General features: G+C 35.2%; 1 protein-coding gene across 2 annotated transcripts in view; it reads left to right on the top strand.

Moving 5' to 3' along the window:
- Window positions 1–25,500, top strand: part of LOC127844005 (glutamate--cysteine ligase regulatory subunit-like) — a 75,291-nt gene that overhangs the window by 22,501 nt on the left and 27,290 nt on the right. For both annotated transcript variants that reach the window (XM_052373971.1, XM_052373972.1), the window contains exons 2-5: window positions 4,385–4,450; window positions 5,678–5,759; window positions 11,833–11,892; window positions 19,860–20,062. In XM_052373971.1, coding sequence (XP_052229931.1) covers window positions 4,385–4,450; window positions 5,678–5,759; window positions 11,833–11,892; window positions 19,860–20,062 — 411 coding nt within the window. The remainder of the gene's footprint in view (window positions 1–4,384; window positions 4,451–5,677; window positions 5,760–11,832; window positions 11,893–19,859; window positions 20,063–25,500) is intronic.

The raw sequence follows: 25,500 nt of genomic DNA, 5'->3' as shown, positions 1-25,500 counted from the left end.
TAGATTGATCATGACTCGCAGATGACCCCTATTGATTTTCAGGTCACTAGGTCAAAGGTCAAGGTCACGATGACCCGACATAGTAAAATGGTTTCCGGATGATAACTGAAGAACGCTTATTCCTAGGATCATGAAACTTGATAGGTAGAATGATCATGACTCGCAGATGACCCCTATTGATTTTCAGGTCATTAGGTCAAAGGTCACGGTGACCCGAAATAGTAAAATGGTGTCTGGATGATAACTCAAGAATGCTTATGGCTAGGATCATGAAACTTGATAGGTAGATTGATCATGACTGGCAGATGACCCCTATTGATTTTCAGGTCACTAGGTCAAAGGTCAAGGTCTCAGTGACAAAAAACATATTCACACAATGGCTCTCACTACAATGGAGAGCCCATATGGGGGGCATGCATGTTTTACATACAGCCCTTGTTCTTTAGTCATCCAATCAATAAGCCCGTTACGGTCTACTTTCGGAAAAAGCATCAAATTGGCTGAACAAGTTGTTGCCGACAAATTGAAATTATCAGATGCGCCTAAGAAGCTAAAATCAAAAGTGTGGCAGTATTTTGGGTTTCGGGATGGTAGCCCTACCAATAAAGCAAAGTGTAAACTGTGCTTCAAGGATGTGGCGTACGCTAAGTCCGGCTAAACCACTAATCTAATTTAATACAATATGTCAAACGCAAACATAATGTTGATTTAGCAAGACAAAGAGGTCGCACAAGTGCAACTACTCAAGTCACCAGCCAGAAAAGTAGTTCTTTTTCTGTTGGAGTTTTGTTAAGTTTATTAGAGAATGTGATTTGTCGTACAGGTAACAGGTGATGCTGTCATGGCACAGTGGTAGACATGCTTTTAGCGGTTTTGGGTTAAGGTGTAATAGTGATAGTACTACCATTCAACTGATTCCAGATAGGTTCTTATGATTATTTATTTATTTTTATGCCCCCCTTCGAAGAAGAGGGGGTATATTGCTTTGCTCATGTCGGTCTGTCGGTCCGTCCACCATTTGGTTGTCAGACGATAACTCAAGAACGCTTGGGCCTAGGATCATAAAACTTCATAGGTACATTGACCATGACTCGCAGATGACCCCTATTGATTTTGAGGTCGCTAGGTCAAAGGTCAAGGTCACGGTGACCCGAAATAGTAAAATGGTTTTTGAATGATAACTCAAGAATGCATACGCCTAGGATCATGAAACTTTATGGGTAGATTGATCATAACTCGCAGATGACCCCTATAGATTTTGAGGTCACTAGGTCAAAGGTCAAGGTCACGGTGACCCAAAATAGTAAAATGGTTTTCGGATGATAACTCAAGAACGCATATGCCTAGGATCATGAAACTTCACAGGTAGATTGATCATGACTCGCAGATGACCCCTATTGATTTTGAGGTCACAAGGTCAAAGGTCAAGGTCACGGTGACCCGAAATAGTGAAATGATTTTTGGATGATAACTCAAGAACGCTTTTGCCAAGGATCATGACACTTCATAGGTACATTGATCGTGACACGCAGATGACCCCTATTGATTTTCAGGTCACTAGGTCAAAGGTCAAGGTCACAGTGACAAAAAACGTATTCACACAATGGCTGCCACTACAACGGACAGCCCATATGGGGGGCATGCATGTTTTACAAACAGCCCTTGTTTATATTATTGTGTAATCAACACAATTTTCTAGTCAGAAGTTTTTATATTAAAATTGAGTCCTAATTTGCTATTCTTTTTTATGTGTTTTATTGAAATCACATTTGAACAGAAATGTTAATTTTGAGGCATAAGAGTGAATATATGATAAAACTGGGTTTGAAGATGAATCGAATCGAAAAAATTGGTATCAGAGTGTCTGAAATCGAAATCGAATCGAATCAAGCTGTTGGTGAATCGTTGCAGCTCTAAAATGGATATCAACAAAGTTAATCTGAAAATTAAAAAATATATAATTTCTTACTTTGAACTGTTAATACCTTCCTGCATAAAGATTTCATTCCAATTTACCCAAATGGCTCGTGGGTTATCAAAAAGAAATAAGAAAACAGATAAACAAGCAAATTTGTTGAATTGATATCCCCCGCAACCTTTTGTTTGTGACAGATGGGCGGACAAACTGACGTACGGACGGACAAGGCCCTATATCCCTCTGTCTTTAGAGGGGGGATATTAACTTAGTCACCAGGCTCTTTTTGTTCACAATTGCAATTAAAAATACAACTTGCAGTCAAACAATAAATACTTAGTTCCAACACATCACGACTGAAATTGCACTAAATAAATAAATATCCAATCCTGTTTGCTCAATATAATGCGGGTCATTGGTCTGTCAAATGTTTTAAAGGCTGTTGTTTTCCCATTCCAGAATACAGGCCTTATCAAATTCCCCAATTCTACATGTGATCCCATGTCTTGTCTTAAGTATTTCAGCGTGTCACAAAATCTAAAAAAGATTTCACTATATTTAGGTAGAAAGATTTAGATTGCATTGCATTCGTGTAATATGACGTTATGTGTATATTATAAATTAGTTGCAGGTGCGGTACCGGTACACCTTCAAATACTTTGCTTAACGATTGACCAGCCTGTAAATGCCTTATTGTACATCAATGTGTTTTTTTAATCAATTTCTTACCAAAAATAAACACAATGTTAGTTTTTTTTTCGAATCATATTGGACCAAAAGAAATAAATTAAGAAAAAAAAATACGCAAGTATTATATACATGTGAGGCAAGATGCACCAACATCCGCACAGGGTTCAGAAGTATCAGAGCGTTGTGGATAAATAATTTTAAATCATCAGATATTCTATGTAGTAAATTATCTCAAACAACACTACATAAAAGTTGATATCTTTAGCCGTTGTTTGAGAAATAAAAGTTTTCTGATTTGTTTTTAAGCATAATATGAAACGTATAACACAATTTTGATTATATTTTAAATATAACACATATACTTTGATGGCATGTTTTAAATATATTATGATTCAATGACAAATTGCCTAATTTGAAGGAAAGCTATCTGTTTTAAACAAGTTGTACTTGCAACACAAACATTTTCAGTTATAAGTAAGTATTGACTGTTTTCCGTAATGAGATAATTGCTTGTTGTTACAAACATAAAAAAAGGTTTTTGTAGTCGCAGGAATGATGGTCGATTCTTACTGTGTTATTTAGGGGCTACAAATTGTTTATCACTTTTCTAAACTTCATAATACTTTTTTTCTTGGTATCATTCCCTTATTGTCCCCTACCGGTTTCACCTGAGGGGACTTATGGTTTGCGGTCTGTCTGTCTGTCAGTCAGTTTGTCCGTCACACTTTTCTGGATCATGCGATAACTTTAAAAGTTCTTAATATTTTTTCATGAAACTTGCAACATGGATAGATGGCAATATGGACATTATGCACGTCATTTCATTTTGTTCCTACGTCAAAAATTGTGGTTGCTATTGCAACAACAAAAAATACATTCTGAAAGTGGTGGAATTTCTGACAATGGTTGAGCCGGAAGGGGACCATATTGCTTGACAAAAGCCTTGTTGAATATGCATCCCATTTTATTTGAATATCCGAAAAAGCATACACTTATTGCGCAACCGGTGTTACAGTTAAAACAAATTTGCGTAAAACTTAACTGTCGCGTACATCCTTAAAGCTAGAATTTTACATGTAGTGTTGACATAAAAATTTGGTAGCATGTGTTAGATTTCAAATATTTAAATGCTCATTTAAGAATTCAACAAAATATTTATAGCTGCGTGTAATGAATTTAAGTAATTTGTTAAAACGCTTTACGAGTTTAATAAATGTGCCTATATTATGCATGAAATGCAAAATTTCCATTAGGATTACATCCGGTTGCCATCATCAGTCTTATAAGTAACTTGCCAAGATTCCATCATTGAGGTGAACACTGTAGCGACTGTTGAGTGTGGTAGAAAACAAAGCAAACAAACTGTCAGTTTGTCACTATAATGTTTAAATGCTAATTTTAATGTGTATTGAAGGCAAAAAATGTAATACTACTGCAGTGATCAAGGCTGAGGTTATGTTTTTTTATAAATATTTTCTGTAGGTTTAATGTTTATTTTTGTCTATTTCCATGCAATAAAGCATCTGATTTCTATCATATGCGTATGTTTTGACATGCCCCCTACACTCCAATGTCATGTCATTCTATACTGGAGAAAAGTCATGCACAAATCGGTCTTCCTAGGTGTTTTCCAGGGACTCTCAATAGGTTTGTGATAAGCGTCCTTTGTCAAATGTATGCATACCGATATGCTTAAGACCCCTATGTAATATATATATTTTTTGTGATTTAATTAAATAATAAACATGCAATCCAAATGGTGTTATTGATTTATTTCAGATAACAGAATGTGTGAGCACTACATTCCAGGCATTTTTGGCTGAAGCAGACAAGAATGAATTGCAGGTGAACCAAGTGTTTTAGATGATTTAAAGCTTTCCCTTTTGTGTGGCATGTAAAGAAACTAAATTGTTAAAAGTATCAGTATATTTTCTGAGAGTTCCTGATCAATGTTAATAGTTTTCATATAGAATTTTGAATAATAAGACTGGATAGAACTTTTGCACTGTAAGCATTACAAAAGACTACAACAATACAGTATCCATAAGTACTCTTTAACATACATGCCAGACGTCCCGATCTTGGCAGGACAGTCCTGCTTTGGGGTTAATGTTTGTCGCGGTATCCCGATGTGACAAATGGTTTTGGTTGCTTTTAAAACATGGCCACCAGGGGCGGGGCGGGGCGGGGCATTTTCCCTTATATGGCTATATATGGCTATAGTAAAACCTTGTTAACACTCTAGAGGCCACATTTATTTTCCGATCTTCATGAAACTTGTTCAGAAGATTTGTCCCAATGATATCTTTAATGAGTTTGAAAATGGTTTTGGTTTGTTTAAAAACATGGCCAATAGGCGTGCAGGGGGCAGGGAATTTTTCCTTATATGGCTATATATGGCTTTTGTAAAACCTTGTTAACACTCTATAGGCCACATTTATTGTCTAATCTTCATGAAATATGGTCAGAAGATTTGTCTTATTGATATCTTGGATGAGTTCGAAAATGATTACGTTTGCTTGAAAAACATTGCTGCCAAGGGGCGGGCATTTTTCCTTATATGGCTACATGTATATGGCTATAGTAAAATCTTGTTAACACTCTAGAGACCACATTTATATTCCAATCTTCATGAAACTTGTTCAGAAGATACATCCCAATAATATCTTTGACGAGTTCAAAAATGATGCCGGTTGGTTGAAAAACATGGCCACCACGGCGGCGGGGCATTTTTCCTTATATGGCTATAGTAAAACCTTGTTAACACTCTAGAGGTCACATTTATTTTCCGATCGTCATGAAAGTTGGTCAGAAGATTTGTCCTTATGATATCTTGGATGAGTTCCAAAATGGTTTTGGTTGCTTTTAAAACATGGCCACCAGGGGCCAATCTTCTTGAAACTTGGTCAGAAGATTGGTCCCAATAATATCTTGTTATCTCAGGTGAGCGACTTTAGGCCTTTCAGGCCCTCTTGTTTCAAATAAAATCTACACGAAGTCTGAAACTGGATTACAAATTGGGCAATATGAAAGTGATAGATAATTAATATGTTTTCTGAAATCCTTTTACAGTATGTCACAGAACTGAATTGTGTACATCAGAAATACAAGGAGACTGTTCTACACAGCGAAAGAGAAGACTACAAGTTGACAGGTACAGTCTTTAAAAATTTTATTTTGAATTTACTCTTTCTAGCCTGTCAGGTTTGTAACTTAACACTTTTTAATGGTATCAAAACAATTTTAACCAACCTAAACTTAAATGGAAGAAAACAAAAGTGGGAATTAAATGGGTACCTGACTGAAATAGCATATTTTATCCATTAACTTCATTAAGGTCAAAAAAGGGGTCAAAATTGGGGTCACTAGTTCAGGTGTAGGTCACTGTCAAAGTGGGAAATCGATTCTGATCAATAACTTGTCAAAACACTGTATTATCACATCATGCTTTAAATCAAGAGGAAAAATTATTGTGTGACGGATTACTTAATGAATATATGAATGTGGACTAGCACTAAAAGAAATGCAAAATAACAAAAGTTTAGGATCTGACGGCATCACAATCGAATTTTATAAAATATTCTGGAACGATATTAAAACACATTTAATTAATTCACTTAACTATTCATTTAACAACGAAAACTTAACTACGCCACAAAAACAAGGTATAATATCACTCATTCCAAAACCTGGAAAAATCTTAGAATCCTTATCAAACTGGCGCCCGATTAGTTTACTGAACAATGATTATAAAATTGCAACAAAAAGTATATCCAACAGAATTAAAAAAATATTACCATCAATCATTTCAAGATCTCAATCTGGCTTCATAAAAGGACGTTACATTGGTGAAAATGTACGTCTGATACAAGAATGCATAAATTATTTCAACCAACCAAACAATTCAGGCCTTATTTTCTTTGCAGACTTCGAAAAGGCTTTCGATTCACTAGACCATTCGTTTATATTCTCTTGTTTAGAAAATATGAATTTTGGTGAAAGTCTAATTAAATGAGTTAAAATATTTTACACCGACATAAACAGCATTATTATTAACAATGGATTTTTTTTCAAACAGTTTTAACATCGAACGAGGGGTAAGACAAGGATGCCCACTTTCATCCTCGCTATTTATTATATGCATCGAGTATCTATCACACTATATCCAATCAAATAAACATATAAAAGGAATATCGCTAGAACATGACGACGAAATTAAACAGTCCCTATTTGCTGACGATGCAACTTATTTTTTAAATGATAATAGTGACTCATTCAATTACCTTATAGAATCGCTAACCCTTTATGGAACGGCATCAGGTCTTAAACTAAACATAAGTAAATGCACTGTGCTACGAGTAGGTAAATTTAAACAAAGTAATATTCAACTTAAAAAAGAAATGAAATTCCACTGGACATCAGATGAAGCAACAACGTTAGGAATAACCTTTACAAACAATGAAAATGAAACAGTCCTAAAAAACATATTGCCAAAATTACAAAAAATTAAAAATTGTAAGCATTGTAAACTTACACTAATCGGAAAAAACACGGTGTTGAAAATGTTTGCACTCCCTAAATTAATTTATACACTAACAGTTCTCCCAAACCCACCAAATAATATTATTATAGATATACAATCAGAAAAATTTAATTTCATATGGGACGGTAAACCTGATAAAATTAAGCGAACCCAGTTAATTCAATCTGTAGAAAATGGAGGTATCCAATTAACGGACATCGACTCATTCTTGAATGCAATCAAATGCAGCTGGGTTAAAAGATACCTAGATAATACCAATACAAGTAAATGGAAATTATTCTACCAGGAAATCCTAAAAAAATATGGTGACTCCTTACTTTTTGAATGTAACATCAGCAATACCATTTTGCATGAAATTGCAAACGAAAACATTTTTCTATCTAATGTTTTATCGGCATGGACTAATGTTACTCATAATCTAGAAACCCAAATCACCAGTAAAACTATTTTATGGAACAATAAAGACATAACTTCAAGCAATAAGACTTTTTTTTATAAACATTGGTTTGAACAAAACATTAAATATGTCGACCAATTGTACGATTACAGAATAAAAGACTTTTACTCTTTTGAGAATATATGTTATATATACGGAATACCTTCAGGCAATTTCCTAATGTATTACACATTAATTAAAAGCATACCCATACATATTAAATCTACAATTAATACAAATAACACACCATGTACTCAAACATCATTCACGAAAAACATACTTGCAAAACAAAACAAAACAAACAAAATATTTTACAAACTACAAATTAAACACCCTGCAGAAAACTCCAAGATTCAAAATAAATGGCAAAGCCTTCTTCTAGAACAAGAATTTAATTGGAAACAAATATTTATCATTCCATATAAAACAACTATAGATAGCACACTGAGAAATTTTCAATATAAATATGTCCATAGAATCATAGCTGCAAATAAATACCTTTTTAAGTGCAACCTATCCAACACAAATTTATGTGATATATGCAGCGAACACATTGAAACAATAGAACACCTTTTCTGGGAGTGCAAACATATTCAAATTCTATGGAACCAGTTAACAACATTTCTAGAGAAACAACAATTAAAATTAAAACTGTCTCTCTTAAATATCAGTTTCGGTGTGAATACTTTTAAAATACCAGAAATCAATAACACTGTGAACCACATTATCATACTCATGAAATATTTTATATTTAGCTTCAAATACAAAAAACAAATACCTACTTTCAACTGTTTTATAAACTATTTAAAATTAAAGATCCAAATTGAAAAATAAATAGCCCTTAACAACGATAAACTTCATATTTTTGAACAAAAATGGAAACACATAAACTTTCATAACCCAGTCCAGTTGTCTTTTACCTAACTCTACGCAAATCATCTATAGGATTGATTATTACATTTAAAAATAACAGCATACACCACAGGCAAGCAAAGCAAAAAAAAAAAAAGTATATGCTAGCATATCATGTATAATATGTGTGACATTATTACTGTTGTATTATACCACTTTTGTTCTTGCTTATGCACATATTTACATTGTATGTTTTATATTGAATAAAAAAAAACAAAAAACACTGTATTATGTGAAATTGGAATAAGACATCAAACTGGGAATGGATATCTTTTTGGTGACTTTCTCAAACAAAACTAATCATTTCAAGATCTGAATTAATTTTTGTAATATTGTATCTATACTTCAAGCTTTATAAGCAATTTTCCATGACTTCATTTACAGTGATGGTATTTTTATCATTTTAACTGTATTTTAAAACTGTGTTCATGCGATGCAATGACACAGTTTTATTTTATGAGGATTAACAAAAAAAATCACACAAAAATCCAGTTTTGTAGTAAAATCAATTTAAATGAAACTATTATATATGTAAGTATCTATTTTAATTATAATTTGTCTAACTACCCGGTAAATAAATACGACATGTAAAACTGCATATAATGCACAGTTGAAAAAACACAATTTATTCCCAAGTTGATGTCTTATTCCAACTTCACATAATACAGTGTTTCAAGGAATAGACCAATTGGCTTAATACTTCACATGTGCATGGCCTTGGACAGTAGCTGACACCTATTGAAATTGTGGTCATTAGGTCAAAGGTCATGGTCACTGTTACAATAAGTGGGAAAATCGTTTCCGATCAATTATTTGTCAACGAAAGGACCTTTTGGCTCTATATTCCCTTTTGCATTGGCCTTGGACAGTAGATGACCCCTATCCAAATAGGGGTCACTAGGTCAAAGCTCAAGGTCACTGTCACCATCAGTGTGAAAATTGTTTCGGATCAATAATTGTCAACGAATTGACCAATTGGCTTAGATAGATAGATAGATTTATTTCGGCATAGGAAGCATATACACAGTTCACAACATAACATAGAATAAAATATTAAGCAATTATTAAAAACTATATCATGTACAATAAACTATGACATGCTCACCAAACCAAGGATAACACAAAAAAGAGCAAGCCCTTATTTCCATTGTGGTCCTTAAATACTTCACATGTGTGTTGGCCTTGGACAGTTGATGACCCCTATTGAAATTTGGGTCACTAGTTCCAAGCCCTCTTTGGGGGACATATGTCTTAGACCGTATAACTCTTGTTTGACTTTGTAAAGTAAGCCTTTTTTGGAGAGACAATTTTCATCTTCACATTCAACACAACTCTCTCTTTTAAATATTATAAGTCAGAAATACTGTATTGTTCCATGAAAGTATTCAAAAGCACATTAAAAATAATTCAGAACAGCAAAATGTTATTGTTGATGTGACCTTAACAAGTTCTAATTGCAAATAAACAGTGCTTATGTATATTTTGTCAATCATTTGTCATGATAAAAAGCGCAAAAAAGCTATGCTTGATGTCCTCTGCATGGATAGTGTTGGTGTATATGTGAATAAAAACTTTGTAGCGCAGAAAGCAAGGAGATATTCTACGTTAATTAACAATTTTGTTGTGTGTATTTCAAAAAAATAGTATAGCAAACGATTTTGAATTGATATTTTTTCTAGATATAAACAAAATCACAATTTTACAATGCAACTTGTTGTCTGGAAAAACAGTCCCTTCAAGATGTAAAGTACGAATTAGAGATAATTTAATTAATAACGTGTAACATATGTGGACTTATTTTATTTGGAAAATTTTTCCATAATTATCACAGTAAAACATACCATTATGTCACTCTAGTATTTGTTTTCTCAAAGTGGTAAAGTTTAAAGTTTTTCATGCCCCCTGATAGAAAGATCGGGGGTATATTGTTTTTGGCCTGTCTGTCTGTCTTTCATCGTTGTGTCTTGTGTGTCCCAAAACTTCAACCTTGGTTAAAGTTTTGCAATAACTTTTGCATTATTGAAGATAGCAACTTGATATTTGGCATGCACGTCATGCGGCTGCACATTTTGAATGGTGAAAGGTCAAGGTCATCCTTCCAAGGTCAAAGGTCAAATATATAGCTTCAAAGCGGCGCAATAGGGGGCATTGTGTTTCTGACAAACACATATCTTTTTTTATCTGAACAATGGCAAAACGCCTTTGACAATTTACATACAAGAAAACAAAAGTCAAAGTGCATCAGTGCAGGTTAGTTCTGTGAGGTTTCCAAGTGAGTGATGTAGGGCCTTTGACCCTCCTGTTATGAGTACTGTGTTTCTTGAACCTAATGTCAAGTCAGCATTTATTTATTTAATTGTAATTTCTGTATTGACCAACAATTTGGAAATTAAAAGCAAGGTTTTTGCTTTCTCAAAGCTATGTTTAGTGTGTAATCCTAAGTGTTACTCCAATATTACACGCATGACGGGTCCAAGTCTCAAGACAGAGTTATAAACGGATTCGCGTTCTGAGCATTCATAAATTATTGCCAGGTTGTGTTGTCATTCGCCATTACATGCATATAAACCCTACAGTATCGAGAACTGTATACATACCACTTTTCTAATGTGCATATATATCCGATTATCCTATCTAATAAATACATCAATCTAAAAAAAAATATTCTGACCATTAATGACGTCAAATGTGTTTAAGAATTTCATAAACACAAACATACTCCATTTTTCGGAAGTGTAACATGAACAGTGCATTATGGGACAGCGATTCCATAGGGCACTGTTCAGATTTGATTGTAACAACCAAAGAGTGAGTGAGTTTAAATTATATTTAATGTTATATGATACAAAGCAATGTTTTTTTGCATCATACTCAGTCATGCATAAAAACGTGCTTCCCGTGAATTCCTGTTAACAATTACCCTACGTTTGGATGGAATAAATCGTCTTTATTGCTAATTAAATTTCTCTTGGCCTGTTACGTTTTCAATTGCATTTTAGCAGACGATATATATATTTATATTGTCTACAAATAACAATGATTTGAAACATGTTTTGTAAAATTTGTCAGAGCTGTCAATTATTAAAAAGATCGATGGCACATACACAAAACACAAATTATTTTCACACCTGTATTGCACCGAACAATAGATATTCGCACTCAAACTGTCAAATTTCCCAGTAATGTTTAGTCTCTTATCGATTAAATTTGAGTCATTATACAATAACCACATCAGACGCTGTCAAGAAAACGCTCTAGACCGAAATAGGAGGTTGGAGTAAAAACGTTATATTGGTAAGAAAGTTCTCACTGTAACACAGTGCTTTCTAATTTCAGTGAAGATATTCCTGTGTCAGAATGCATCGATAGATGTTTTGCAGGAAGCAGTAGATAGAGGTATGAGAACACTCTTTCTTATTGATTAGTATGCCCCAACAGTGCGGATGGCATTTAGCATATAATACACTTGCCCTTTGTCCGCCTGTTCATCCTCATGCTCGTGTTTTCAGCTGTTCTATACCTTCTGTGTGGATCACACTTACACTTTTACATTTGCAGGTTTTTTTCCAGCCATTTTAGGAAAAGGAGTCTGGTCAAATTGGGATTTTTTTAATCAATAAAAGTGTCAGTTTTGGAAATTTTTTAAGGTAGCGCGATTTCTTCAAAGATTGAAGAGCCTGGGTAAAGTTGCCTTGGCCGAGTGGTTAAGGCGATAGACTTGAAATCTTGTGGGATTTTCCCAAGCAGGTTCGAATTCTGCCGAAAAGGCATTCTTTTTTGCGACCCGTTTTATTAGCTCACCTGAGCACAACGTGCTCATGGTGAGCTTTTGTGATCGCTTTTTGTCCGTCGTCTGTTGTCCGTTGTGTGGCGTCAACATTTGCCTTGTTAACTCTCTAGAGTCCACATTTATTGTCCAATCTTCATGAAATTTGGTCAAAAGATTGGTTTCAATGATATCTTGGATGAGTTCAAAAAAGGTTACGTTTGCTTGAAAAACATGGCTGCCAAGGGGCAGGGCATTTTCCCTTATATGGCTATAGTAAAATCTTGTTAACACTCTAGAGGCCACAGTTATTGTCTGATCTTCATAAAACTTGGTCAGAAGATTCATCCCAATAATATCTTGGACGAGTTCGAAAATGATGCCAGTTAGTTGAAAAACATGGCAGCCAGGGGGCATGGCATTTTTCCTTATATGGCTATAGTAAAACCTTGTTATCACTCTAGAGGCCACATTTATTTTCTGATCTTCATGAAATTTGGTCAGAAGATTTGTCCCACTGATATCTTGGATGAGTTCAAAAATGGTAACCTTGGCTTGAAAAACATGGCTGCCAAGGGGCGGGGCATTTTTCCTTATACGACTATATATGGCTAAAGTAAAATCTTGTTAACACTCTAGAGGCCACATTTATTGTCCAATCTTCAAGAAACTTGGTCAGAAGATTCATCCCAATAATATCTTAGACGAGTTCGAAAATGATGCCGTTTGGTGAAAAACATGGCTGCCAGGGGGAGGGGCATTTTTCCTTATATGGCTATAGTAAAACCTTGTTAACACTCTAAAGGCCACATTTATTTTCCAATCTTGATGAAATATGGTCAGAAGATTTGTCTTAATGATATCTTGGATGAGTTCGAAAATGGTAACGTTGCTTGAAAAACATGGCCGCCAAGGGGCGGAGCATTTTTTCTTATATGGCTATATAAGGCTATAGTAAAATCTTGTTAACACTCTAGAGGCCACATTTATAGTCCAATCTTCATGAAACTCTGTCAGAAGATTCATCCCAGTAATATCTTGGACGAGTTCAAAAATGATGCCGGTTGGTTGAAAAACATGGCCACCACGGTGGCGGGGCTATTTTTCTTATATGGCTATAGTAAAACCTTGTTAACACTCTAGAGGCCACATTTATTTTCTGATCCTCATGAAACTTGGTCAGAAGATTTGTCCCAATGATATCTTGGATGAGTTCGAAAATGGTTTTGGTTGCTTTAAAAACATGGCCACCAGGGGCGGGGCATTTTTCCTTTTATGGCTATATATGGCTCTAGTAAAACCTTGTTAACACTCTAGAGGCCACATTTATTGTCCAATCTTCATGACATTTGGTCAGAAGATTGGTCTGAATGATATCTTGGATGAGTTCGAAAATAATTATGTTTGCTTGAAAAAAATGGCTAACAAGGGGCGGGTCATTTTTCCTTATATGGCTATAGTAAAATCTTGTTAACACTCTAGAGGCCACATTTACTGTCCGATCTTCATGAAACTTGGTCAGAAGATTCATCCCAATAATATCTTGGAAGAGTTAAAAAATGATGCCAGTTGGTTGAAAAACATGGCTGCCAGGGGGCGGGACATTTTCCCTTATATGGCTATATAGAGGCCACATTTATTTTCCAATCTTCGTGAAACCTGGTCAGAAGATTTGTCCCAATAATATCTTGTTATCTCAGGTGAGCGACTTTGGGTCTTTCAGGCCCTCTTGTTTCTTTTCTAACGTTATTTGATTTAATATAGCATATAAGCTATGTTTATTGTTAAATATGTTGCATTTTTTATGCACATTCTTTAATTTTTAAAATTAAAACAACGTTATGGCTAAATTTGGTGATTTACTGCTGATAATACTAATCATGCCTGTTGCATTTTTATTTTTATTTCAAAAAAAAAACAGAAAATCTCTCTATTTCTAGGTATTTTTGCAGTATATAGTGTATCTATAAAAACTAAGTTCAAAATATTACTTAAATGATACTATTTTGAATTTTGTGACGCTTTGTTTTTAACAAACCCAATTTCTACTTGGCTGAAACCACTTCCATTTCATGGTGCTCTTCCATAGATACCATGTTATAAAAAGTAAATGTCTTTAAAAGAATACTTATTTCATCTTGTTTAAACTTTAACCATCTTTACTGCATCTGTACACACCAACTGCATGCCCATAATTGGAAATCTGGATGAATTAGTGAACTTTCATATACCCCAGGGGTGCAAATAAACTGGACAAAAGCCAAGCGCGGGGATGGTTTTGAAAAAATCAGTATATATTTTTTTTTAAAGCACGGAAAGTCTACCTATAAATTTGCATGTAGTTCAGTGAAATGATGCTGACTAAGAAAATAATACATTAGATTTTACTTGGATAGGTGCCCATTATGGGTGCGCTACCTTAAAGACAAAAAATACCGAATTGGGATTTTTTTTATCAACAAGTATTGACACAATAGGTCTTTTCCTTGCCATTTTGGATACAAATCATATTAAACTATGGTTATATATTTTGTAGGTTTTTTATGTCCCCAGATCGAACGATCAGGGATATATTGTTTTTGGCCTGTCGTCTGTCTGTCATTCTGTGGAAAACTTTAACCTTGGTTAAACTTTTGCAATTAGGCCAGAGTTTTTTAATAAATAGATTTTCGGACCCGCCGACTCTTATTTTTGACGAAACCAAAAAAAAAAAAATATATAATTTCAATCTCGGATTTTTTTTTCGGGTGCCAAAAGCCGGGTTTTAGACACAAAACGCATGTCGGGTTTTAGAGAAGTAATTTATTTAAAGCGTTTACCGATATCGCGTGTAAATGTATCATAAGCGCTTCTGTAACATCGATCATTTTTACTGAAAACATTCAAAAAAGTGGCAAGACCCCGATGACTTTATACTGGTTTGGACTTATTATTTACCAGGATGCTAAAACAACAAAACAATTTATCAAAGCCACTAGTGACCAATCAATTGGCGATGTTGTGCGCAAACATGTTAATGAACACGACGAAATCGCTTCACTTGAAGCGTCTAAGACAATGATTGACACAGATAAGGTTAAGTGTGACCCATCTATGCCAGTGAATGTTTTGGTCGAGAGCGAATTGAAATGCATACATGCTATTTTAAAGTACCAAACCCCACAGGATCGTAGTATTATAAAAGAAAATGCATTTGATGTCCTAATGGCTATGAGGAGGAATTACTGCTACCTTCCATCCGCCAGGTAAACCATTTGTAAATTATTTAAGAAATTTTACAATTGAATATATGCAATATATTCATTATTTGGCAAACCTGTCATTGCAATTAGCAGGCTGACCAAAAATAATGATTTTATTTATTTTTTATATTAACCCTTTCAGTGTGAGAACCGAATTTTGAAGGCCTTTGCAAACAGTTTTGGATCCAGATGAGACGCCACAGAACGTGGCGTCTTATCAGGATCAAAACTGTTTGCTATTCTGATAGTATTCTTTGAAAAAAATCAAAGAAAATGCTAATAAATTGTAGCAATTCAGCAGACGCCATTTTAGCAGACCACAAATTTCCAAGCATGCAAAGGGTTAATTGCTTTATAATTGATAAAATACAAATCTGTTTTGATAGTCTTGGCAAGGTGGTATATGTGACTTTTATAGTGACTTTTAAAAGATCTGTTTTTCATCAAAATGTAACATTGAAGGACATACTGTAGCCACTTTTTTCAAGGTGCAATGTATTAAAAATGTGTTATTCTATCTCTACATAATTCCTCTTTGCTATAAGATTGTAGTGGGAAACTTGTACAGCTTTGTGTTTTACAATTTTAAATATTAAACCATCACAAGCTTAATCTTGTTAATTTTGTAACTAATAGATTTTGGTTTGTATTTTCTTTTAATACTCGAGCAACACTTGGCGTGTTTCATTTTTGAATTACATATAAAAGATGTTGATTTAATAGAGGAATATTAAAGTGCCTAGGCAGTGACATGGGGGATTGGACGACAGATTAAGATTTTTTTAATTTGAAGATTGACTTTGCCAGAGTTTTTTTTAATTCAGATGTTCATTTTGTCTTAAAAGGAATTACTTGCAAAAGACATATTTGCGTGTTTGAGCATTTTCATTTGTAACAGAAACTGTTTCGGATAAAAGAAAATTATGCAACTATAATTATATTCGTATGAATAAAATGCAGGTCCTTTAATAAATGTGTTTATTGCTAAAGATTTGTATGAGAATGTTTAGAACATAATAAATTTCATTGACATTTATTATTTTGGTCATGAAATATACAAAGAACTTCATACTATAACATTTTTAGAATAGTGCATTTTTGGTCACCATCTTTTTTTTTTTTTTTTTTTTTCCGTCCTCCTACTGGACATGTTTTGGAAAAAAATCCGAAAATCTTTTAATTAAAAAACTCTGGCCTTACTTTAGCAATAATGAAGATAGAATCTTGATATTTGGCATGCATGTGTATCTCATGGAGCTGCACATTTTGAGTGGTGAAAGGTCAAGGTCATCCTTCTTGGTCAAAGGTCAAATATATGGCTTCAAAGCGGTGCAATAGGGGGCATTGTGTTTCTGACAAAATAAATTAAGATATAGAGTCTAATAATAATAAGTCATAAGACACTTCTTTCTAAAAAAAAATTATTTTTTTTAATTGGGATTTTTTTAGCTCATCTATTTTTTTAATTTCGGTTTTGGATCGGGTCTGTTTGCTTTGGGATCCATTTTATGGCCTTTTTTACATAGCAGAAAAACACCCGATTTGAATTACCTTAATGTGTAGATGATTATCTATGTCATTCATCATGCAGTTAGAATTGTCTTTTTAGTTGTTCGTAAGGTTAATTGTGGTGTGCAGACCACTACCATTTACCAAATCGCTCAAAAATCAAGGATTAAAGGCAATCCACGCCCAGATATAGTGTGCTCAGGTATACTTTATGTAATTAAAACTAGTGCATTATGCTGGTCATGTGCAGAAAGAATTTGGGTTGTTCCATCGTCACTCTGTTGATGGAATGGATATAGTGGGTGGTTCCAGGTTCCATTCTCACTCTGTTGATGTAATGGTTAAAGTGGGAAGTTCCAGGTTCTATCCTCACTCTGTTGATGTAATGGATATAGTGGGAGGTTCCAGGTTCCATCCTCAGTCTGTTGATGTAATGGATATAGTGAGAGGTTTAAGGTTCCATTCTCACTATGTTGATGTAATGGATATGGTGGGAGGTTCCAGGTTCCATCCTTACTCTGTTTATGTAATTTATATAGTGGGAGGTTCCAGGTTCCATTTTCACTGTGTTGATTTAATGGATATAGTGGGGGGTTCCAAGTTCCATTCTCACTCTGTTGATGTAATGGATATTGTAGGAGGTTCCAGGTTCCATTCTCACTATGTTGATGTAATGGATATAGTGGGAGGTTCCAGGTTCCATCCTCACTCTGTTTATGTAATGGATATAGTGAGAGGTTCCAGGTTCCATCCTCACTCTGTTTGATGTAATGGATATAGTGAGAGGTTCCAGGTTCCACCAACTCTGTTGATGTAATGGATAAAGTGAGAGGTTACAGGTTCCATCCTTACTTTCTCAAGTAATGGATATAGTTGGAGATTCTAGGTTCCATCCTCACTCTGTTGATGTAATGGATATAGTAAGAGGTTCCAGGTTCCATTGTCACTCTGTTGATTTAATGGATATAGTTGGAGGTTTCAGTTCCATGCTCACTCTGTTGATTAAATGTATATAGTGGGTGGTTCCAGGTTCCATTCTCACTCTGATGTAATGGATATAGTGGGAGATTTCAGGTTTCATCCTAACTCTGTTGATGTAATGGATGTAGTGAGAGGTTCCAGTTCCATCCTCACTCTCTTGATGTAATGTATATACTGGGTGGTTCCAGGTTCCATTCTCATTCTTATGTAATGGATATAGTTGAAGTGTTCCAGGTTTCATCCTCATTCTGTTGATGTAATAGATTAAGTGAGTGGTTCCAGGTTCCATTCTCACTCTGATGTAATGGATTACTTACTTACTTATGCGTTCCATCTTCTTATGGCCGGTATACTGTCATAGGTTGTCTGGACTGCCTGATGTAATGGATATAGTGGAAGATTCCAGGATCCATCCTCACTCTGTTGATGTAATGTATATTGTGGGTGGTTCCAGGTTCCATCCCCTCTCTGTTAATGTAATGAATATAGTGGGTTGGTCCAGATTTCATCCTCACTCTGTTGATATGATGGATATATTTGGAGGTTCCAGGATCCATTCTCACTCTGATGTTATGGATATAGTGGGAGGTTCCAGGTTTCATCCTCACTCTGTTGATGTAATGGATAAATTGGGTGGTTCCAGGATCCATTCCTACTCTAATGATCTGTTGATGTAATGGATAAAGTGGGAGGTTCCAGGTTCCATCCCCAGTCTGTAGATGTAATGGATATAGTGAGCGGTTTCAGGTTCCATTCTCACTCTGTTTATATAATGGATATAGTGGGAGGTTCCAGGTTCCATCCCCACTCTGTTTATGTAATGGATATAGTGGACAGTTCCATGTTCCATCTTTACGGATTTACGGATACAGTGGGATTCTTCGTTCAAATTTGGGACTTGTAGGGGGACCAGGCTGCATTCCAACTCTGTTGATGTAATGGATATAGTGAGAGGTTCCAGGTTCCATCCTCACTCTGTTGATGTAATGGATATAGTGGGAGATTTCAGGATCCATTCCCACTCTGTTGATGTAATGGATATAGTGTGAGATATTTTAGGCTCCATCGTCACTCTGTTGATGTAATGGATATATTGGGAGGTTTCAGGATCCATTCTCACTATGTTGATGTAATGGATACAGTGGGATTTTTTGTTCAAATTTGGGACTTGTAGGGGGACCCATTCCCAATTGAAAAAGTATTTATTTTTCTGAAATGGGGATTCACATTCCCAACTGGAGGTTTCCAACAAAAAGACTCTTTTTAAGTGTAACCATGTCATTCATCTCCCAAATCTAGCCCTGTGACTTGAACCCTAGAAATATAATATTGATATCACTTTTATTATCAAATTTAAAGTATTTGTTAGCCTAAAATCATCAACAATAATTTCCCAATTTTAGTCAAAAGGGCGCGATATTTCCCAATTCAAAGGAACCCAGCCCCATTCCCAAAATGGTGAAAAAAAACACACTAGGATACAGTGGGAGGCTCTAGGCTCCATAGTCACCGTGTTGATGTAATGGATACATTTGGAGGTTCCAGGTTCCATCCTCACTCAGTTGATGTTATGGATTGAGGGTGTGGTTTAAGGTTCTATCCTTCACTCTATTTATGTAATGGATATAGTGGGTGGTTCCAGGTTCCATCCTCACTCTGTTGATGCAATGGATATAGTGGGAAGTTCCAGGTTCTATTGTCACTTTGATAATGTAATGGACATAGTGAGTTAATCAATTCATTATTTCCAGCCAAGAAAACACCTACTGTTTCGTCAAAATTAACAGTCTTGAGAGTTTGTTGATAATAGATTTTTATGCAATTGAGATGAAATAAATAAAAAGTATTGCCTTTTGGATTTCCAGTCCTGTCAGAACTAGAAGTTTCATTCATAGAGACAGTGCTTCTTTCCTTCCCTGAAAATGAGAAGGGAGAGGAGTTGACCCTCGAAGTTATCAAGCGATTTTGGAAAGCTCTTGAGACGATTGTATTCAAGGAGACCATACTTACAATAGGAGTGTCAGACCTGGACAAAAACTTACTGGAGCAGTTGCATGACTGGGCAGAGGTTGGTATCTGACATTAATTACTTTTTACCCCCTAACTGGGCATTTATTGGCATCTGACAGATACTGTTTTGTATTACAAACTCACTTTATGGCTATCTGCCGCTATCATTGCATATTTTCTTTTATCCCATCTTCACCGCACCATTGACGTTATAACACCCCATGAAATAAACTAACCTGTATCCCACCTTGCTGAATATACCTGTCGTGTGCACGGACTACTTTTTATTCTACCACTGAATGATTTTTCATAAGAAATCTCTATAGAGTCAAGAAAACTTACGACCTTACAAAATTATACGACCTTCAACCTTTAGATCTATTCAAGGGACATAAATTTTCGCCATCCGTATGATGAATCAGCTGATTGACGGCGTCATAAAATGACATACTTATTGAGTCATTTTGCAATAATATGTGATGTCATCTTTTGGTGTACACGAAACTAGTATGCGATGTCTGGGAATAAAACATTGAAGACGCACATTTTTTTCGTGTTAATGTATCCTGGATGTAATTATGAAAAAGTGCGCACATTCTATGGACTACATACCTTGGATGGAACCGGTGAGACGAAGGATTTAGGTCTACATGTAGATCTAGCTTATTCGTGTTATTGATTTTCAGAATGTGCGTGTCTATTTGGATGTGAAATTGTGTGTGTAGAACATACTGATGGGTGTGTATTTTGGTTCAGTAGTCTATCCGAATTGTTTTGCTTTTGGATGTAAGTAAACGTAAGGGTATTTTCTTTGATGAATAAATTTTGTCTTTGTTATTTTATCAAAGAAAGACTATTCAATAAGAATAACCTGTTTGCAACAAGTGTTTCAAAGCTTAACAGAATTATTACGGATAATCTTGTGTTTGGGTCACAAACTACAGGATGTGAAGGCTCCATCAAAATCAGCAGCGTCCATGAAAAAATTAGGCGAGTATAGTTTTTTTGATAATTTATGTTTAGAACAACTCATGGTGTAATTCTACATGTATGTTGACATCAACATAATTTTGTCAGGAGCAATCGCCGCCATGTAAAATCTTCTTTTTGCGGTCGTAATGTGTTACAATTTGCATGCTGCGTAACATTGAATTGAGGCATATGGTGATATTTTTTCTCTTTTTACAGTTTTTGTGTGAAATTTTTCGAGACTATTTTGCGTACCAGAAAAAATACATTTTATATCACTACGCATGGTTTAAATACATTTGTTAGATATAGATTTTAGACGCTTTAAAGAATGAATTAAAATTATTGTTAAGGTTATTAGATCTATTTATATTAAATGTCATGTTGAAAAACAAAACAATAGGATAAATAGATTACTTGGTTAGCGTTGAATAGAGAGAAGTTTATGTTGCTCGGCTCAAACACCGAAAGCGCTCACCAAGGCTCGCGCTCCCGGTGTTCTAAGCTTTGCAACATAAACTTCTCTCTATTCAACGCTAACCTACTATTCTCTATGTGCTTTTTGGGAAGATGGCTCATGGCTTCGGAATAGGTTATTTTATCTGCATTTTTAGTTCACCCAAGTATGAAGGGCTATTGGTGAGCTATTCTGGTATGGGGCCCTCTGGCCTCATGTGTCATTTGTTGTCAACAATATGCTTCAAACCACACCTATTTCTCAATCATATGGCAGATTGTCACAAAACTTTAAAGGAATAATCCTTTTTACAGTTGTTCCATTTGTTGTGGTCCGATGCATTGTAGATCATCAGAGCTAGAAATAGATTTTGAACGTGGAAAAAAAGAAAATCTTCCGAAACCACAAGACTCAAGGGTTTAATATTGTGTTGTGTATCATTGTCAAATGACCTCTACAAAGATTGTTCAAATCATGCACCTGGGGTCAAAACTGGCCACACCCTAGGGGACATATGGTTTATACAAACTTAACCAGTATATAACTTGTGGTAAACAATTTCTCTGAAATCACAAGTCTCAGAACTTTGATATTAAGTATGAAACAGCAGATAGAGGTCCTGTGCAAAGACTATTCAAAATCATACCTCTGGGGTAAAATCTGGCCGCATCCATGTTGTCACATAATTTTTATAGACTTCTATTGTAAATTACTAAAAGCTTTTCTTCTCTAAAACAGCAAGAGTTTAGGTTAAATTTTTATTTTGTAACATTGTATGTAAATCCTCTACAATGTTTCTCAAAATCAGGCCCCTAGATTAAAAACTGGACACACCCAACGTGTAACCAGGGTTTTACAGTCATGTCAAATTTCAGGGGTCCCTAGGACTCTAGTTAATATTTTCAGGCGTCCTGTCAATAAAAATGGGGGTCCCAATATAACTTAGTGATATATTAGTTGTATAGCACTCCTGTCATTCACATGTGCATGGTCCTTTATTCATGGCAAGTATTGTTTGCTTGTTTTAGCTGTGAATTTGTTGTTTTTAGCATACTACAATTGAAACATGATACTGTAGCAGCGAATGTATTCTTAAATGTGCTGGCTGTGTCAAATTCAATCAGTCAAACGTATAGTAATAGATCATTTACGTAAACAATAGCCGAAATTTAACACACACCTATAAAATTAAAGATTGTATTTATTTTTATAGTTTAAGCTTGCTTGCCAGATAATAAGCTATCGTAACTTCAGTAAGCTTTACTTTCATAGCAACATAAATAGGTCACATTTACGCAATGTAATCTCAATTCGGGACTTTGCACCTAGCAACAGCAGGTGCACGATAACACGATTGGTCGATAAATCAACAAGCGAGACAACAAGTACATCCTTCTAGAAAATTACGTACTGCAGTTGTCTTTCAGAATTTCTTGTTGATATTATGAGAACCAAAGTGTCAAAATGATTGTGCGTCCCATTGGATGCAAATTAACAAATATGACGGGTCCTGACTGGCATTTTATGCGTATTTGACGCAGAATATCGTGTCCCGTAAAACGCTGTGTAACCTTATTTATATTATAGACTTGTATAGTAAATAATCTTATTTTTATATCCCCGGATCAAATGATCAGGGGTATATTGTTTTGGCCTGTCTGTCATTGTATGTGTCTGTCATTGTTTGTGTCACAAAACTTTAACCTTGGTCATAACTTTTGCAATATTGATGATAGCAACTTGATATTTGGCATGCATGTGTCTCATGGAGCTGCACATTTTGAAAGGTGAAAGGTCAAGGTCATACTTCAAGGTGAAAGGTCAAAAAATTTTTTTTTTTTAATGAAAAGCGGCCCAATAGGGGGCATTGTTTTTCTGACAAACACATCTCTTGTTTATCTCTAAAGCCACAAGTCCCAGAGCCTTTATACTGTATATGTCCTTATTGACGCTCATGCCCTGATAGACGCGCAGGCCGTCTTATCTGGGGTTCATCAGAATTTAATGGAACCATAAGATAAAATTTATGTAGCCAATAATCTATTAAAGAGTGGCAAATAACATCTGAAAACATCGTTTTTGCGGCCATTTTGTTTGCAACATGGTGACACCATATATATGCTTCCGTGCAAGTATACTACATAGGTTACAAACTAGGGCTTACACGGGTAAAAAATATTCATCTGGTCGGTGGGTCAAAATTAAAATACCCGAGAAAAATCGAGTCGGTTCGGGTCAGTTAATACATAAATTAATTAAAATAAAACTACATTAATCGCCATAGCATGTTTTAGCGTTCTTAAATATTCAACTGTTTGTCAAGTATATTGTTTAGAATATTATACTTTTTATTGTTTTGATTCATTTAATTTTGTATGAAAAACTGCATATAAGTATTTATTAAGTTTACACAACAAATTATTACTTGTGATAGCGATCAATAGTGCATATATAGGAAAAACAACCTGTCAAGCAAAAATAAAGCTTGTCTTATTTTGAGGAGAGAACCGAAAATAATTTTCACTGTAAGCTCTTACTGCCTGTTCTACTTTGAAGTCAAAATATTTTATAATACAAGTTTCGTTTTTTAAACATCGCCATGTTGGGATCTGAATAACAAATTAAACTCTACATGTCTGCTTTTGGTGCGTCACTTCGATTCATTTATGACAATTTGTAATAACAACAGTGCTTAAACTGTTAAATGATGTGATTTGACTTCACTTGTTTAAAAGAGATGATTTGACTACACGTTCAACATGTAATCTTGTACTTCGTAGCTTGAGACCCGAACCGGTATCGTTCACAGAAACTTTGACCTGGATCCGCGGGTTTTTTGTTTGACCCGCGGATTCGTTTTTTTTCGGGTACCCGTTTGAGCACTATTACAAACCAACAATAATAATAATTAATTAAATAATTGGTTATCGTGATTGGGTATGATAATTATGCATTTGATTTCTTAAAACAAAACGGAATGAGTACGCTGTTTCTGTAAAGCAATTACCATTTACATTGTTCATGATTGATTATATATTTTGTTGATGTACATTCCTCGAGGACTGCTTGTAACTCGGATGCTAGAGACAGCAGTGAAAGGAGGTTGTCATGGGTGGCACGTGCACTTTGCGCCGATGACGTCAACTGTATGGTATTGAGCGTTCGGGTGTATTGTTTGTCACACAATAAATACTTATCAACTAAACACAGTGAGGGCGCGAAATACCGGGTCAAACTTGATTTAATGGTGAGCGTCTCTTCAAGGGGAAATATTTAAGTTGATGAAAAATAAAATGGGATCCACGGCCGATTTGTGTTAAATTGGACTTGCGATGTAGAGGGTCTGCAGCAGACTATGTCATATGATTGGAATGTTGTGAGCGGCAGGTAAAATGTTACACTGTTCAAATGTGAAGAATAGGTAATAGTGGTTTGATTTTAACGCGCAGGGGTCTTGAAAAAACTCGCGCAGTGCGCGTCAATAAGGACATATACGGTATTTGGTAGGAAACATCAGATAAAAAGTTTGTTCAAATTATAACGTTGACCACAACTCAGTGGTCACATGATTTACACAGACTTATATAGGAAATAATTTTTAGCTCACCTGATTGCTCAGGTGAGCTTTTGTGACGACTGGTCTTTGTCCGTCGTATGTCCGTCCGCCCGTAAACATTTGCTCGTATACACTCTAGAGGCCACATTTCTTGTCCCATCTTCACGAAACTTGGTCAGAAGCTTTGTCCCAATTAAATCTCGGCCGAGTTCGAAACTGGGTTGTGCTGGGTCAAAAACTAGGTCACTAGGTCAAAAAAAAGAAAAACCTTGTAAACACTGTAGAAGTCACATTTCATGCCCAATCTTCATGTAACTTTGTCAAAATGTTTGTCTTAATGATATCTTGGTTGAGTTCAAAAGTGGTTCCGATCCGTTGAAAAACATGGCCGCCAGTGGGCGGGGCAGTTTTCTTTATTTGGCTATAGAGAAACCTTGTAAACACTCTAAAAGTCACAATTTTTGCCCAATCATCATGAAAGTTGGTCAAAACATTGGTTCAATTGATGTCTCGG

The sequence above is a fragment of the Dreissena polymorpha genome, chromosome 9, assembly GCF_020536995.1.
Source record: "Dreissena polymorpha isolate Duluth1 chromosome 9, UMN_Dpol_1.0, whole genome shotgun sequence".
Classification (NCBI taxonomy): domain Eukaryota; kingdom Metazoa; phylum Mollusca; class Bivalvia; order Myida; family Dreissenidae; genus Dreissena; species Dreissena polymorpha.
The sequence above is the reverse complement of the archived record's forward strand: the minus strand, read 5'-3'. Positions and strand labels throughout refer to the sequence as shown.